Genomic DNA, 16,885 nt, shown 5'->3' with positions numbered 1-16,885 from the left:
TATCTCCATTAAATAATATAAACTGTGATGACCCCCTTATAGGAGATTTTGGAGAATAGGTTTTATGTATTTGTGTCCCTTTGGGTTTCCTTGGGGTATCTTATTCTATTTATATGTATATATTGCTATGCTCGGACCGGTTATCTTTGCAACTGGATTTTGAGTCTTGATATTCCTGTTTTTGACACTCCTTTGTATATATATAATCTCGCGTTGGCTTATCTTTTGTTCGTTACGTTATCGATCGGAGTGTTGCGCTTTCGAGTTACGATTTTTGTTTACCCCTTTTTCTACAAAGGCTCCTAGTTATAATCAATCATTCATACTACTATACGTACTAAATTTTTATTTTTGAGGTCGTAATACCTTGCCATCTCTGAATTATGACTTAAGCATAAGACTCTGTATGGTAGGGTGTTACATTTTTAATTGACTTTAATTTTTTATAAGCATGCTAACAATACTTTAAGATAAGTTTTTAGTCAAATGTGCATATATACTAATTTTTTTTTCTGTTTGTAGAATATGGGGATTACTGTACTATAGTGTAGTTGGTTATTATACTTTTTTTCTTTTTTTTTTTACTTTAATTTTGTCTATTTTACTTGTTTGATTGGTTGGTATTAGTTATATATGCTTTCTTTCTCTTTTGATGTAGGAGGAGGACGATGACGAGTAAATTTATAAAAAAAATTAAAATTTAAGTTTACCGGCGGATTTACCATCGGTAATTATTAATATAGTTATTAGTAAATAATATATTACCATCAAATTTACCAGGAGATAAATCCGACGGCAAAAGTTATCGACGAAAAATTCCTGACAGTAATTAGCGACGAATAAGAAAATTCGCCGGTAAATAATTACCGGCGAGGTTATACTATCATATTTATTCTAACAGTAAATCTGACGGTAAACAGATTATCGACAAATTTTTTTGGTAAATCTAACGGTATCTGGCGATTTTCTTGTAGTGTATTAGAACTAAACTATTTAAATAATATTTAAGCTATTCTAAACATTATACATATATAGATTAGAGTCGTTCTCGTAACAACAATCAACTGAAATAATGTCATTGAATTGAATATTTAGAATCTGTGCAAATTCAGACCATCCTCTTATTAAATAAGCTTCATCATCTACTTTCTATGTATCATGGCAAGGTATAGAATAACCACAACGAGAAACTTAATTGACCTTTATTCCCATCAATGGCATTGCATTGACGCATCAGAAAGCTGGTAGTTTAAAAAAAACCACAATATGTTATAAAATATTTTTTATTACAAAAAATTTAAAAGAAGAAAATCAAATATAGTACCAGTCTTTGAAATTGAATCTCCAAGTCTAACACAATTATTTAAAAACTGAGCCTAAATTGAGAAAATTCAATCTCATTATATGCTACACTTTAAAGATTTTCTGGTAGACGTAGAAAGTATGGAGGGAATGATTGAAAGCCATTGCTAAATAAAAAATCGAGCTCCTCCAAAAAAAGCTAACTTTACCCAGTTTTTATTAGGTTTTTCATAATATATATGTAGATCCAACCATCCTTTAGTAAAATAAAGTTCAATGTCCATTCGTTAAACTCTTACAACCATGTAATTAGAATCCGAATCAATGAATACATTTGAGGTGGTATTTGATAGATGCGGTACATTGTAAATGATTACGATAAAGCACAATCGGATTGTAAACGTTAAATGAAAAGAATAAGTTTAAGTAAAAACAACTATTAAATTATCAAAAGAATAATAGAATGACAACATAAAAAATATCATAAAAAATTATAATTAGTTAGTACCTTAAAAGGATAAACTTCGATGAAAAACGAAAAATGCATTTTTATTCTATGAAATAGTCAAGAATAAGTAACAAATTAAAAAATGAAACAAAATACTTTGACTCTTAAATCTAGACTCATGAACTACAAAAGAAACACACTATATATACATTTTAGTAGTACAAAATTAATTATTGATAGATATCAATAATATCAATTTCATAATAATAGGATACACACATGCATAATAGAGAATACATATTAACAAAGCTATTAATGTTAATATCACACTTATGGCTAATTATATTTTATTAAAAATAAGTTGAAAAAAGAAAGATATACATACTTGCATTAGAATGCGTTACGTTAGTATTTTTGGTGTTAGAATACTATTCGTTGTAGAATAATATAATGATTAGCTAAAACCTAATATAATGCACGATCTAAATTTTGTTAGTAATTAATTGTGATTAATTTATGCAGTTGCAATTAAGATTTATTGACGACGTAATTTTAGTAGGAGGAGGCTTATTCATGATGATGTAATAACCAATTATTTAAATTTAAGAGGGGTTAATCTTTGAATTTGCGGGTGAAAGATAATTTATTTTTTAAATTGTTCCAAAAAAATTTGTTGGTCATATTAATCCTAAAAAATACAACCGTAAATAATTAAATTGATTTTTTTGTCAGTTAGATGATAATATTTCACGTTAAGTATTTTGTATTACGATGAAATAAAAGGTTAATGTTACAAAATAATTTTTTATATTTTAATATAAAATCTGGTCAAACCGTAATTAATTAAATAATAAATTAAATAGGAGTGAATATAGTTAGAATATCTAACAATCGGAATTGGATAATTTAAATATGATATTTGGACTCAGTGTATTTTTCTGAGTCAGAAAACATAATTTTCTGAATAAAAATGTGCACTGGAAATTTGACCGGCAGTACTGGCTGCAATGTGTCTGGTACTGTGGTTGAGAAAATTAATCAGAAGTGAATAATTTTAAAAAAATAAGAATTTATAATTTAGGAAGATAAAAATATTTAAAATACGGTTTAAAGCTCTAATCTTAAAGGTTTTGGCCCAAAATTAGACCAACGAACTAAACCAAGTGAACCAAGCCTAAGTGGGCCCAAGACCCAACATATATAAACATTAGTTATGAGCATTTCAGCTCATAAACCCTAAAAATGAGAAGGAGGGGCGCTGTAATGGAGAAGAGAGAAAATCCTATCTCCATCAGACTTCAAATCACCATAACTTTTGATCCGGAACTACGATTGACGAGCCGTTTGCGGTTACGCGTCGCTCTTTTCATCCTCTACAATTATATCTAAGTTTTGTAGTGAGTATTCCATTGTCCTCTTCCCAATTTTCGTTTTCCTATTTAAATTTGAATTTGGTTTGGGTTTTGAGATAATCTTGTGATTTTGGTTGTTTAGGAGTGCTCTAGTATGAGACATGGGTGATATTCATCACAAACTTCAGTAGGTTAAGGTAAGAAACCCTCCAACCCTTGTGATTTATCATTTTCATGAACCCTAGGTTGATGTATATATGTAAAAGTGGTTATGTTAGTGTATTTGGTAATTTTGGTGCACAATGGAAATATTCAATTTGCTTGTGGAACTTTAGTGTGGAGGTTTAAGATTGTGGGTCTTGGAGAAGAGAATTCAAGTTTGGGTGTGAATCGCCGTCATTAAGGTACTAAAATGTATAGTTGATATGCAATGTAAATTAATGATTGGGTTGAGAATTATGTGAATTATATGTTTGGTGTGTTGAAAAATTGATAAATTGGATAATGAATATTAGTTTGTGGAATATTCATTTAAATTGTGAATTTGGGCTGGAGGCCGTGAATCTTTGGGCCGGAGGCCAAAAAGAGGTAAGGAAGGTAAGTGATGTGTGTATTGTGTGATGTCATATAAGATTGAAGGGAATTGTGATTGTTGTTATTTGGTTACAAGGGATTGTATGGATTATGTGGTTATTGGTTTTGAGGGAGGAATTGATGTCTTTGTTGATAATGCACATGAGTTGTATATGATAACATGGATTTATATGTATTGGGGGTTGATGAAATTGGTATTGTTGGAACTTAAGATGTGGAATGAAATATATGATATAATATTTTGTTTGAAATTGAGTTATTTGATTGAGATTGGTCAAAATGGTGGATTGGTGGGTTGTGAATTTAATGAGAATGTTGAAAATATGAGTTGAAGAGGCGTGAGGTTGATTTTAGTAAGTTTTGGTTGGTTTTGAAAAGGTTTGAAATTTGGTTTGTGTTGAAAATTTAGTTTTGTTGGTTTTTATGAAAGTTGTGATTTTGGCCTACTTTGACGGAGCATAACTTGGACTCCAAATTCCCAATTTATATAAAACTTATTTAGAAATAAAATTAGATTCGAGACGTTTATGTCGTTTGAAGAACGGGTTGAAAATGATTTGAAACGAAAAATTTATGCCCGACGAAAGTTTGGGGTTTGAAAATGTAATCCTGTAGCTTTTTAAACTTAGTAAAATTTTTGGTAAAACGTACTCCATCGTGCACGCATGGCCGACGTGCATGTGTCACTCACAATTTTCACTCTCTCACGCGTGCGCCTGGCCGACGTGTATGCATCGCTGTGTTGATGCAGGTGCCCCAGTAGAAAATCCAGAGAGTTGCGCAAGTACTGTGCCGGTTTTGTGCGAGGAGCACAAAACGCACCCACGCGTACGCGTGACTGACGTGCACACGTTACACTACCTCTCTGCTTTCCATGTGTGCGCATGGGCGACGCTCACACGTCACCTTACTTTTTTGCCTTCCACGCGTGCGCGTGGGCGACGAGCACGCGTGACCCCATTTTCAGCAAAAATTGATTTTTGAGCTTTTAAAGCCAAATTTCAGACTTCTAAGCCTCCATTTTCATCCTCTAAGTCCTAAAATTTTATAGTATGCCTAGTAATGAAAAGAAGTTAGGACATGTGGTTACTTGTGGTTACTGTCCAATGGTTAGCTACCAGGACTTGGCGGGTTGGCTTTATAACCGACAGATGAGACTCATCAGTTATAGGACAGGCATACATCATTTGCATATGTTTGAATTGTTTGGGTTTGCCTATTTATTTTGGATTGCTATATCATATATGCTATATTACCTAATTATGTGCTACTTGTTTTACGTGTACCTTATTGTGTATTACTTGCCTGTATTGCTTGTGTTTGTACAACTGAGAGGTCCCTCATGCTGGTGTTAGTTGACGCTGAGGGTTGTTCTTGATGAGATGAGTTGATGATGTAATTGAATAATGATGATGATTATTGAATGAGGTAATTGAGCTCCCTGGGTAGACACAGTGAAGTGATTTCACTTGTTCCAGGTAGAGAATGAGATCATTTGAGTTCCCTGGGTTGACGTAGTGAAGTGATTACTTGCTCCAGGTAGAGAATGAGATAATTTGAGTTCCCTGGGTAGACGCAATAAAGTGATTTCACTTGCTCCAGATAAAGAATGAGATAATTTGAGTTTCCTGGGTAGACGCAGTGAAGTGATTTCACTTGCTTCAGGTGAGGATATGAGGTAACGATATAGAATTGCTGAGATAGAATGGCTGGGGATGGTTTCGTTTATGATTCTAATTGTGAATCGTCGGAGAGTTAGAAAGTTGGGAAGCATAAGGAATATGAATCATGTTTAGCATTCTCTTATGACAGTTGCCTATTTATAGATTAGCGAGAACATAGGATGAATATTTGGTGAAAGGAAGTTTAGGATGCTTAGTGAGTTTTTATTATAATGCATTGTATTTATTTGGCACTTTTATCATACTGGAAACCCATGGGTCGGGGGTTCTCATTCCGTATATATCTCTTGCTTTTCAGATACAGGTCTAGGTGCTCAGAAGTGAGCTATGGTTCATCTAAGAGATGGCGAAGATCTTTATATTCTCTACTTTATATTTTGCTTAGAATCTCTCCACCTTTATTTTGAAAAGCTTATATTATGTATTAAACTCTTTTGAACTTTCATATAGAGGCTCTTATGTTTCTTTGGAAAAGATTAGGAGATGCTGTTGTCAACTACTGTTATATTATACCTAGCCGGCCTAAACTTCGTGAGTCGCGACTAGTGGCTATTTACTTATGTTATATATCTATATATTGTCCTTCTCTTATTCTCCTTTATGACTTTATCCTTATAACGCTTTCAACCTCACGCTTTATCTTCTAGCTGTCGATGCGTGAGTGATACGACTTCGCGATTTTATTTTACTCTTTTCAGACTTTTCGATTAATACTCCTTTCAATTTTACTTATAATTAGGTATAAAAAAATTTCCCTTGAAAATTGTACCACCTTATTATCATTTGACTTATGACTCGAGTATAAGAATTTAAATATTAGGTGTTACATTTAACATGAAAAATAAATTTAAATATTAACTAAATTTATATACGAGAGAGAAATTATGTTGTAATATATATATATATATATATATATATATATATATATATATATATATATATATCATTTATGCACAAAAATAATTATTTATGCATAGTTGGAACAACATGATTGGCACTTGATGATTGAGAAACAAGTACACAAATTGAAATATTTGAAAAATAAAATTTAGAATATTAATTTTTTTATATATAAAATAATTTTATCAGATTTTAACATGATAATAAACATAGGCATAATTAGTTATATAATTTGCAACCATTGAATTTGTTTTTCAACGATTCAAATCCTGCACTTTAAAAAAGTTTAGTAATACTTTTTCTAATCATGCTACATATATATTAAAATTAATTATCAGATTCGAATTCGCCTCATTTTGTACCGCTGGATTGCCTGTCAAGTCTTCATCCTCATTTTTGTCATCGATTTTATAGTTGGCTTCAAACTCCTCTTCACTATCGTTGTTATCTTCTTCCCAATATATATCACCGATTTCATCAACGTTGATATCCTCGCTAACCGAATCCATCCCCATAAGCTGTTTAAACTCAATGTACAGCTCGATCATCGACACGTGAATCAGGTTTGTTGAGAAATACAGAACATATGTTGCATACTTGCATCATCAGTGATGAACATCATTTGAAACTATATCAATCCACTAAATACTTGTACAAGATTTCTGTATAAAAAGTTGCTCATCCTTTTCAAAATGTGACTTTGTATGTTATCATACAGACCATTTTATAACTCCACAAAACTGATGGTGCATGGAATAGCAAACGATAAGGGACATTCACAAATAAAAGTCACTCCTCCGTGTGTGTTTGGTATAATCTCACAATTATAATATACTCACAAATTTATAACACCTTCCATAACTTCAACCTCACCTAACTCTACTTTTTTGACATAGTTAACTGCCAAAAAAGCACACTACTATGGACTTTATGCAAAAAAGAGTAAGAGGAGAAGTGCAGATGAAGATGAATGAAATTGCGGTTCGTATTTATAAGCAAAGCTGTGGATTAAAATATTATTTTGTATACAAAACACAACCTATGTTTTAGGGCTTCCAAGAAAAAATTTCTGACACTCACAAAATGCAACCTGCATTTGTGGGTTTCAAAAAAAATTTAAATTTTGTGACTCCAAAAATGCAACCTGCGTTTAGCCTACACAAAAAAAAAAAAACAAAAATCTAAAAATGCAACTTGCGTTTAGTATGTTTCAAAAAAAAATTTAAAAAGTTCCAAATGCAACTTGCATTTTACATCTAACACCGTAGTAGAGCAATTTTTTTTCACACGTCCATTTCATAGAGTTACACCTTATTTCTTTCCATAACGGAAAAAATCAGCCGTCACAATATCATATGAATTTTTTTTAATTTAAATAAATGGGGATTTAATTTGAACCATTTGAAGATACTTTCTAATTATGTGTAAATAGTAAAATTGATATAACATCCACATTATAACAATAGCAATGGCAAACTGAATGACCTATTGAGTAGTTCAGTCCATTCACAAAAATTTGATTAATCTAATTTAAACTTTGATTAAAAAATAAAGAACTATACATGTATCCATTCTTCACACAAACTTTTTCATCTTTATTAGGGTGAATTTAAATTCGAGACAACTAAAACAAATTCGAGTTTCTTTGGAAAATGTCCAACTTGATGTTGGTATATCTTCGACAAATAATTAATAATATCAGCATCATTAACTGTTGGTAAAATAGTCTGGCAGATTATTTTATTTGTATTATTACGGATAATTATAGCGTCAGCATTAACAAAAAATAAAAAAATTGAAATTACCACTTACATAAACTTAATTATTTCTTTATTTAATAATTCCATGGTAATATATAAGTATACAAGACATCACGAATTTTACATCCATGACCATGAGTAACAACAAATTATTAAATTCCAATATTTAGATATTTTATTTTAACATAGGGGGAGTAATGTTACATTATTTGTAACAGTAAGCACCTAGGCACTAGTTTTGTCTTTCAGCATCTACAGCAATGTGGTGTTCTTCTATTGTGCTTAACTTTGCACATGTACAATGGCCATATAGACACGCAGGAAATAGTGGATCACAATATGGTTGTAGATATGCGCAATTTCCAGGGCAACCCTTTGTCTCAGGCACCACTTTTCTTGGTATTTTTGGGACATCAAATCCTACACAAAAATATTTAAAAAATAAAATGAAAAAGAGAGTCACATACATAATATATTTAGAACATCATAGTAGAAAATTTATAATGTTTTCACAAACACATAGAGGAGGGAAAAAAATGGATGTGTCTGGATGGAGTTTTAAAATATTTTTCTGTTTTTTTTTTTTTGAAGAAATTTTTATTAAAAAATAATTTTATTTTAAAAAGACAATCTTTTAAATAAATATTTCATTAGAAAACTCTTCTATATTTTTTCCTAAAACAGATCCACATGTTTGTTTAAGTAAAAGTATCTTACTTATTATTGTTTTAGAGAGAGAAAAACATTAAAAAAAAAATACAAACACTTTATATCAACTAAAATCGAGTTAGCATAAAGATATAATGTTATACTAAGAGAAGATAATAAATAAATTTCTGATCTTTTATTTCAAAAATAAATAAAATTTTTCACCAAATCTAATTATAAATAGGTCTTTCACCTTTGTAAATGATGGAAATGTAAAAAAGTTCATCCATACTAAAATCAAACAAATTATCGATAGATGAACTTATTATATGTCTCCTATTTACAAAAGTTAAGAATTTATTTATATTTTAATTTAGTAAAAAATTTATTTGTATTTATAATAAAATTAAAGATCAAAATTTTATTTGTCTTTTACACTAGACTTTTTTCTTGCAGCCTCAATTTTGAGATTGAAGAAAAATAATTAATAGAATTGTTTTAAGAGACACAATCATAAAGTAAAAGCAAAATTAGTAGGTATTAGATATCGAAAAAAAACACATATAAGATGAAAAAGAAAATACCGTTGGTAGTTACTAAAGCGAAAAAGATCATTATAAATGCTATCTTGATTGCAATCTTCACCATGTTTTCTAGTTCTTTGAATTAAAAAATAAAGCCTAGATTAGAGTCACAAAAAAATATTTTGTTTTTCAATAATGACTTGGATTCATTAAGGCCTTCTCATGCAAATTTATAGAGCTGGATGAACGTCGAAAATTAACAATAAATTATAATATGTACATAAAATATTTAATTTTGGATTTTTTTAATTATATTCCATTCATAGTTTAGGAACTACCAAAATCAAATATATTCTCTCATTATTCATATTTTTAGTAAATTACTTTTTTCTAAAATTAATCCTCTTTTTAAATAATACTGAAATATAAATTTTTTCCCAAATTATTTTTCGCTTTGATAATTTTTATTCTAATAATATTCTTGTGTGTTTGCGCATTTAAACTAAAATATTTAATTTTGGATTTTCTTTTAATTATATTCCATTCATAGTTTAGCAACTACCAAAATAAAATATATTCTCTCATTATTCATATTTTTAGTAAATTATTTTTTTCTAAAATTAATCGTTTTTTTTAATTAATACTGAAATATAATTTTTCCCCAAATTATTTGCCGCTTTCAATACTAGAAAACTAGTTAATACAGACGGATATTTCAGACGGGTTTTATCCCACGAAAATACAGACGAAATTTCAGAGGGATTTTTTTGTCGAAACAAAAAAAGTGAATTAACATAAATTACAGACAGAAAAAAGAATCCATCGATAATTCTGTTGGAAAAATTAATTTTTTTTCGTAGGAAATAGTTACAGACGAAAAATTCGTCTATAATTAAATGAACAAAAATTACTGCATTTTATTAAATTATTACAGACAAAAAATCTGTCTGTAATTTAAACTTTTCCGTCGGAAATATTAAAATAAAGAGATGGGTCACTTTACTTCCAATCCTTCAGTTCACTCTTTTTTCCCGTTCTCCTTGAATTACTCTCATCCCTTCTCTCTCCATTGAAGATGTGATTTCCTCCTCTGTCGCCGCCGCCACCGCCGCCGCTCGCGTCGCACAAGCTCCTTCCACCGCTGCTCTCAATGCGGTTGCTCCTTTCGTCGTCACACGAGCTCTCTCGGTCGTGCTCTTGTCTTACGAGCTCCCTCCGCCGCCGTTCTCGCGCTGCTTCTTCTCTCCTCGCCGGAGGTTTGTCATCGTCTCTTCTCGTCACTGTTAGTTTAGGTAGGCCTCCGCCTCCTTCTCATCCCTATCCCTAACCCTTCCATTGTGATTCTGTTCTGATTTCATGATCCCTAGCCCTAACCCTGTCCTTTCCCTATTTTGATTGAACTTCAAAATCAAAGAATACGATCGACGAGAGCTCTTATGTTTGCAAATCAGTTGTTGCTTGCTGCAGAGAACGGAATTTCTAAATTCTAAGGTATGATTTTTGTATATTCCTATAATTTGTGAAATCTGAAACATAATTTCTATGATTGTAGTATAGAATGAACTTTGTTTATGAACTATATATTTGAATTGCTGAGATATTTTATCTGGAGTTTGCATGCATATTCTTGTTATCACTTGATTTTGGCTCCTCCTTCTTGTCCTTGTCTGAATCTGCTAAATTACAGACAGATAACTCATTCTTTTCAGTATTTTTGAAACAGGAGAGATGACAGTAACACAACTCCAAAGGCAACAACGTGTTTAATTGATTCTGATCTTGCCGTTGCTCTTGTCTTTCAACAACAGCACTATCATCATGCCTTTGATTTAACCTCAAGTTACTCTCTTTCTCACTCTCTTATCTTTCACTCACTCACTCTCATATTTATCAAATATACCTTATCTCTCACTCACTCACTCTCCTATTTATCAAATAATAGGGCTGGGAATGGGAAACTTGTAGTTGTGGACTCCAATGATCAAACTAAGCTTAAACATGAGGATCAGAAGGTTTGTTTCATTGTTTGTGTGCTACTGCTTGTGCTTACTATTTCAATTTCTGTTTTATTAGTAGTACTGATTTTTACATTTTTATATAAATATTTTTCTAGACTCTTCGTAGACTGGCTCAGAATTGTGAGGCTGCTAAGAAGAGTCGATTGAGGAAGAAGGTAAATTAATTGCTCCCAACTTGATATGTTAGATTGCTCAATTGAACCTAAACTTAAGCCCCAACCATTGAATGATTGATATGTGTTGGTTTTTCAATAAGCATATGTGCAGCAATTGGAGAATAGTAGAGTTAGGCTTGCACAATTAGAGCAAGAACTTCAGTCATCCAATTTCACGGTTTGTTCCTCATGCTCTTCCTACTTCAAATTTCTTATCTTTTGTTGCAAAGGGTACTTCATAGTTAATATAACTTTACATAGCTATAAGAAGCTTCAATGATCAGTATTTAATGAACCAATACTTTTTATCTATTTTTATCTCGAAGCTTTTTTCAGTTAAAATTTATCATAAAGAGAAAAAGAAATTGGACAGTGGAAACGGAGTAATCAAATTAGAGGAAGAAAAGAAAAACACTACAGCTTAAAGGATCAAATACCTTTAAGTTTGGAGGGAACGAGGGATGTTATGTTAGGCCAATTTCACTTTGTCAAAATTTAAAAGTAGAATAAATAGAGTTTATTTAGGTTTTATGTTTGCAGAATTTTATTTTTTTAAATTTATTATTCTAATATTTAGAAGTACTTGCTTGTTTAGAAACACTTGCTTGTTTGTGCTTCTCAGAAGGGTTTGTGCCTCTCAGAAGAGCAAACTCTCAGAAGTGTATAATTGTTTAGAAACACTTGCTTGTTTATGGTTTTATCTTATTAGAATGTGTTTATCAATTTATACTAATCATGATTTTGTTACTATACTTTCAGGTACATAGAAGGCCAAGAATGGGAGGCCATAGATTCATAGGAATGAGAACTCAACATCAAAAGCTGACTAGAAAATGTGATATTCGCGGCAACATTTTTTTGTGGGCATTTAAGGGAGTTATGGATCAGAACCCTTCCCCATTTGGGCACATTTTGCTTGATCAGAGTTTTAGCCCCAGCTGTATAATGCATCGAGATACTTACCTAAATAAGGTAATCATGTCTTTCTTCTTGCTCCAAAGATTAATAGACATTGTAGGCTTTAATTTTCAGTTGAGAATGAATAGGGCAATAGGCTTTACTGGGGCTGCAATTGTAGTCATGGGCTAATTAAGGAGTTAAGTGAAAGTGACATTTAGAGTTAATACTTCCTTTATGATTGAGAAATATGCAATAGGTTCTCGTTGGGAGCGAGCAAGGTCCTATGCAACTTTGGACCATTAGCACAAAGAAAAAGATATTTGAGTTTAAGGGATGGGATTCACCGATCACCTGTTGTGTTTCCTCCCCTGCTCTAGATGTCGTTGCAGTTGGGTGTGCAGATGGAAGCATTCATGTTCATAACATTCGTTATGATAAAGAATTGGTTACATTTACACATTCTACACGAGGTTCTGTCACTGCCTTATCTTTCTGCACTGGTAAGTGTGTGATATTTTGCATAATAAATCAAATATGGAGCTGCCTCTATTCTTCAGGCTTTTAGTGCCTTTTGGTATTTTGTGTTGATTTTGTTGGTGGATTATTTTATCTGGCTTAGATGGAAAACCCCTTCTAGCCTCTGGAGGTTCATTAGGTGTCATAAGCGTATGGAATCTGGAAAAGAAAAGGCTCCAGTCAGTTGTAAGAGAGGCTCATGATAGTGTGATCACATCAATACATTTTTTTGCAAATGAGCCAGTGCTTATGAGTTCTTCAGCAGATAATTCTATTAAGGTGACATTTTTTCTTTTTGGAAGATACATACATGTTTGTGAGCATTTATTTTATGCTTTTGCTCAGATGTGAATTTTGCATTTTGCTCAGATGTCTTATAGAAGTAGTATGTGATTGATAATAATAGTGTAAAACTTTTATATTAACAAAGCATTGAAGTGGAGCAATCTGTTTCAATTATTAATGAAATAAAAAAAAGTTTTAATGTAATGCATTTCATTTTTTCTATTAAGATGAAGCTAATTGTGAGTTAAATTAACTAAACCGTGGACCGAAACTGTTAGATCACTAGTTTGTAGCTCAATTGGTAGTTAAAGTGGCTATTGAGAAAGAGTTGCAGTGTATACTTTGGGTCCCTGTCTTCTCCTATAAGGATCTCCTATAATGCAAAATAAAAGATAAAATGTGTAAGTGCTTATGCTTCATATATATAATAATAGAATTATGGTTTCTTAGCCTAGTTATGTAAGTGCTTATGCTTATACTCAAACTCCGACAGATATATAATTATGGTTTAGAGGTTATAAATACAAGAACTCGGTTTTTCACAGTATCATTTCCATGAACATTATAGTGGGAGTATCAAGTTGGCCCTTGTGTAGTTATTGAAGCCGCTGATCATATTTGGTGCTCAAGGTACATCCTTGAGATAATTGTAGTTTATTATATCTGGCTTCTAAAATAATCAGTTATAGATATGCTAAGACAACTTAATTCTTTACACTACAGATTTCTGGTTCTGGTTCTGTTTCATGTCTTATGGACTTTGGATTCTGTGTATGATTTATTATTCTTGTTATGTAACTTTGTGTAAATTAAAGAACGGTATAGTTAATCTATCTTGAGTTAACTAGGTCTTGTATATAAATTCTTGCAAGAAATTTGTTGCTTGCTAAGAGAAGCTTATTTTCAATGCATTTGTACTCATAATTTGGGTTAACTTGGTAGCACTGCTGTTTTGTGTTTTTGTTTATTTTTTGTACCTTCCCGCAACATTATCTGTTCATAGACTGGTGTAACTTTTAAAACTCTTATTCTAGTTCACTTTTTCTTGTAACATGCATCATCTAACAAAGTTGGATATTTACTGTGATTTCTTATTTTGTGATTGCAGAATAATCTTCATGAACTCTGGATCCTTCTCAATTTTCTTCTGCCTGAAATTTTTAGCTCTGTTGAAACTTTTGATGAATGGTTCCAAATATCAGGTGAAATTGAAGTTCTTTGTAGACTGATCATTTAATGACTTGACATTGTCAAATGTTTCTAAAAATTTCTTTTGTAGGTAAAATGGTTCTATTGGATAAGTTACTTCCTAAATTAAAAAAGTGTAATTCCCGGGTCCTGATATTTTTATAGGTTAGTTTTCTTGAATTACATTTTGTGGGACCTTATATTAATCGTGATAGGAGTTTAACTTCTTAACATTTTTAAATTGAAATTTTGTCCCACCTTAGCAGCTTCTAAACTAATTAACTGTAAAATTTGCAGCAAGGCCATGGAGCAAGTGAGCAAGAACCAGGCATTAGTAGATGCTATTGGAGAACCAATAGTTAAAGCTCAAGATCGTGCTCATAGGATTAGACAGAAGAAATAAGTATAAGTTTTCCAATTTTGCACGGAAGTTTGTAATTGTTGTGCATTATTACTATGTTCATTATTATCTATGCTTTTCTATATAGGCAGCATACATGTAAGGCACCTAACTGGATATATCTAATTTTAAAAAAATTGCAACACATGCTGTCGATGATGCAACTTATAAAATTATTACAATATCAAGATAAAATCTATTGATATTAATCTAGAATGAATGCCATTGTCAGCATTAGTCATTATAGATAAACTAAAAGCCTGTATATCTAGTAAGTGTGACATCTCACTTGTATTGGCACAAAGTTTCTATAAATATCCGACAAGATATATACCCAACTCTGGCACAACAACCAATTTGAAGCACTGAATTTATACTTTTGTTTGGTCTTAATATCTTGTACAATGAAAATCCACAGTATACAATTGAAGAGAAAATAATTAAAAGGTCTTAATATCTTAACATTATCTTTTTTCTCATTCTGTGCCACAGTTGAGCAGAAATGGACGTGGATCCTTCGATGTTCCCACGTGAATTGATGACAATCCAAAGAATTTCAATTGGGTCTCCTGGAAAGGCTGCTCAGCCTGATGCAATTAGAGCAGCATTTGCAGAATTCTTCTCAATGCTTATTTTTGATTTTGCTGCTGAAGGCTCTGGCATGTCAAACAAAGCACCATAAGGAAATTACTTTTCCTTTGGTGATCAACTCTTCTAAATCAAACCTATCAGGTTCAAGAAGAATTCATGCACATATGGTTGATGGATGCTGATACATGTCCATTTTTGAGAAAGAATTCAGTTAATCTTTCTGTAATATATGTAAAATTGTGTAAAATTTAGTATGGTTGAACAATATACTGAGGATTATAGTTGATAATACACTTTGTTTATGTTTTGAATTATATTGACTTGCTTGTTTATAATAATTTTTTTTAATTTTATAATACGATGAATTTGTTTATTTTTTGTAATATTATAAATATTCAAATACAAATTAGATAAAATTTTGTATTAAATTTATATTTATTTTGTATGAAAACAAGTTTATTTTGTAATTGAAAAAATAAAAAAATCTATTTTAGTTTACTGACAGATTTACAGACAGATTTTTTGTCTGTAATAAGAGTGTGAGATGATTTTCCAAGGTTAAATTACAGACGGAAAATTTGTCGGAAAATCCGTCTGTAATTACAAATGGAAAAATTCGTCGGAAAATTCGTCTGTAATTACAGACGAAAAATCCGTCGAAAAATTCATCTGTAATTACAGAGGAAAAATCCATCGAAAAATCCGCCTGTAATTATAGACGGAAAAATCTGTCAGAAAATCTGCCTGTAATTACAGATGAAAAATCCGTCGAAAAATCTGCCTGTAATTATAGACAGAAAATCTGTCAGAAAGTTCGTCGACTTCGGGAAATGAATGGAGAATTTACAGAGGGAAAATCCGTCGATAACTGGTAAAAATCCGGTGGTAATTTTCTAACAGAAAAAATTCCGTCGGTAAATAATTTCCGATGAGGCTTTTACAGAGGGACAAAATCCGTCGGTAACCAAAAATCCGTCTGTAATATATACCAAATCTGTTTGTAAATCTGTCTGTATTAAGCCATTTTCTAGTTGTGTTTGATAATTTTTATTCTAATAATATTCTTGTGTGTTTGTGCATTTAAACTAAAAGAAGTACTTTTTAATAAGTAGAAATAGATGTAGAAATAGAAGGGAAAAATTGTATTTAGATATATGTACAAAAATTGTTAAGTAATTACTCGAATTAGTCTCCAAATATTTAAAAGTAGATATTTTAATTCTAAAAAAAAAATTAATATATAGATTAATCTCTAAACTTTTATTCTGGTAGACAGATCAGTCCTCAATCTATTTTTCGACAGAGTAATTTTTCAGATCAGTCCCAAAAATTTTAGAAGCAGACATTTTAGTCCCCAAAGAAAATTAATATACAGATCAATCTCCAACGTTTTTTTCTGTCAAATATAACAATCTTTCGTCCATTTTATTTTTACTATATGCCGACTTTTATTATTATTAACTTAACTTTGTGCATGTGGATATGACGATACTAACATATTAATACACTCTTTTCGTTAGAAACAAGTAAGGTGAATAACGATACTTTGAAATTCAAATTAAAATATTTTCTTTTAATACAAATATATTTTTTAAAATAGGACATCTTTTGATTATATTAAA

At 31.2% G+C, this 16,885-nt stretch overlaps 1 protein-coding gene across 17 annotated transcripts; it reads left to right on the top strand.

The window, feature by feature from the left end:
- The first annotated feature begins 10,211 nt into the window (after positions 1-10,211).
- LOC112716280 (uncharacterized) lies at positions 10,212-15,601 on the top strand. Of its 17 annotated transcripts, none has more exons than XR_011866868.1 (13): positions 10,212-10,502; positions 10,625-10,701; positions 10,934-11,049; positions 11,153-11,222; positions 11,324-11,383; positions 11,485-11,561; positions 12,143-12,355; positions 12,540-12,783; positions 12,903-13,078; positions 14,193-14,286; positions 14,364-14,437; positions 14,570-14,675; positions 15,165-15,601. XR_011866868.1 is itself a non-coding variant. In XM_025768152.3 (12 exons), exons 7-11 carry the CDS (start codon positions 12,161-12,163, stop codon positions 14,435-14,437), a joined length of 783 nt encoding a protein of 260 aa, XP_025623937.1. In that variant the 5' UTR covers positions 10,212-10,502; positions 10,625-10,701; positions 10,934-11,049; positions 11,153-11,222; positions 11,324-11,383; positions 11,485-11,561; positions 12,143-12,160; the 3' UTR covers positions 14,570-14,817. The 17 variants fall into 17 exon arrangements, 12 of the variants coding, with proteins under 12 accessions (XP_025623937.1, XP_025623939.1, XP_072061388.1 ...); XR_011866867.1 differs by having other exon boundaries at positions 10,218-10,502; positions 11,496-11,561; XM_025768152.3 differs by lacking the exon at positions 15,165-15,601 and having other exon boundaries at positions 14,570-14,817.
- Positions 15,602-16,885: the final 1,284 nt, after the last annotated feature.

Source organism: Arachis hypogaea, chromosome 10 (assembly GCF_003086295.3).
Source record: "Arachis hypogaea cultivar Tifrunner chromosome 10, arahy.Tifrunner.gnm2.J5K5, whole genome shotgun sequence".
In the NCBI taxonomy this organism is placed as follows: Eukaryota; Viridiplantae; Streptophyta; class Magnoliopsida; order Fabales; family Fabaceae; genus Arachis; species Arachis hypogaea.
This window is presented reverse-complemented; position numbering and strand designations above follow the sequence as displayed.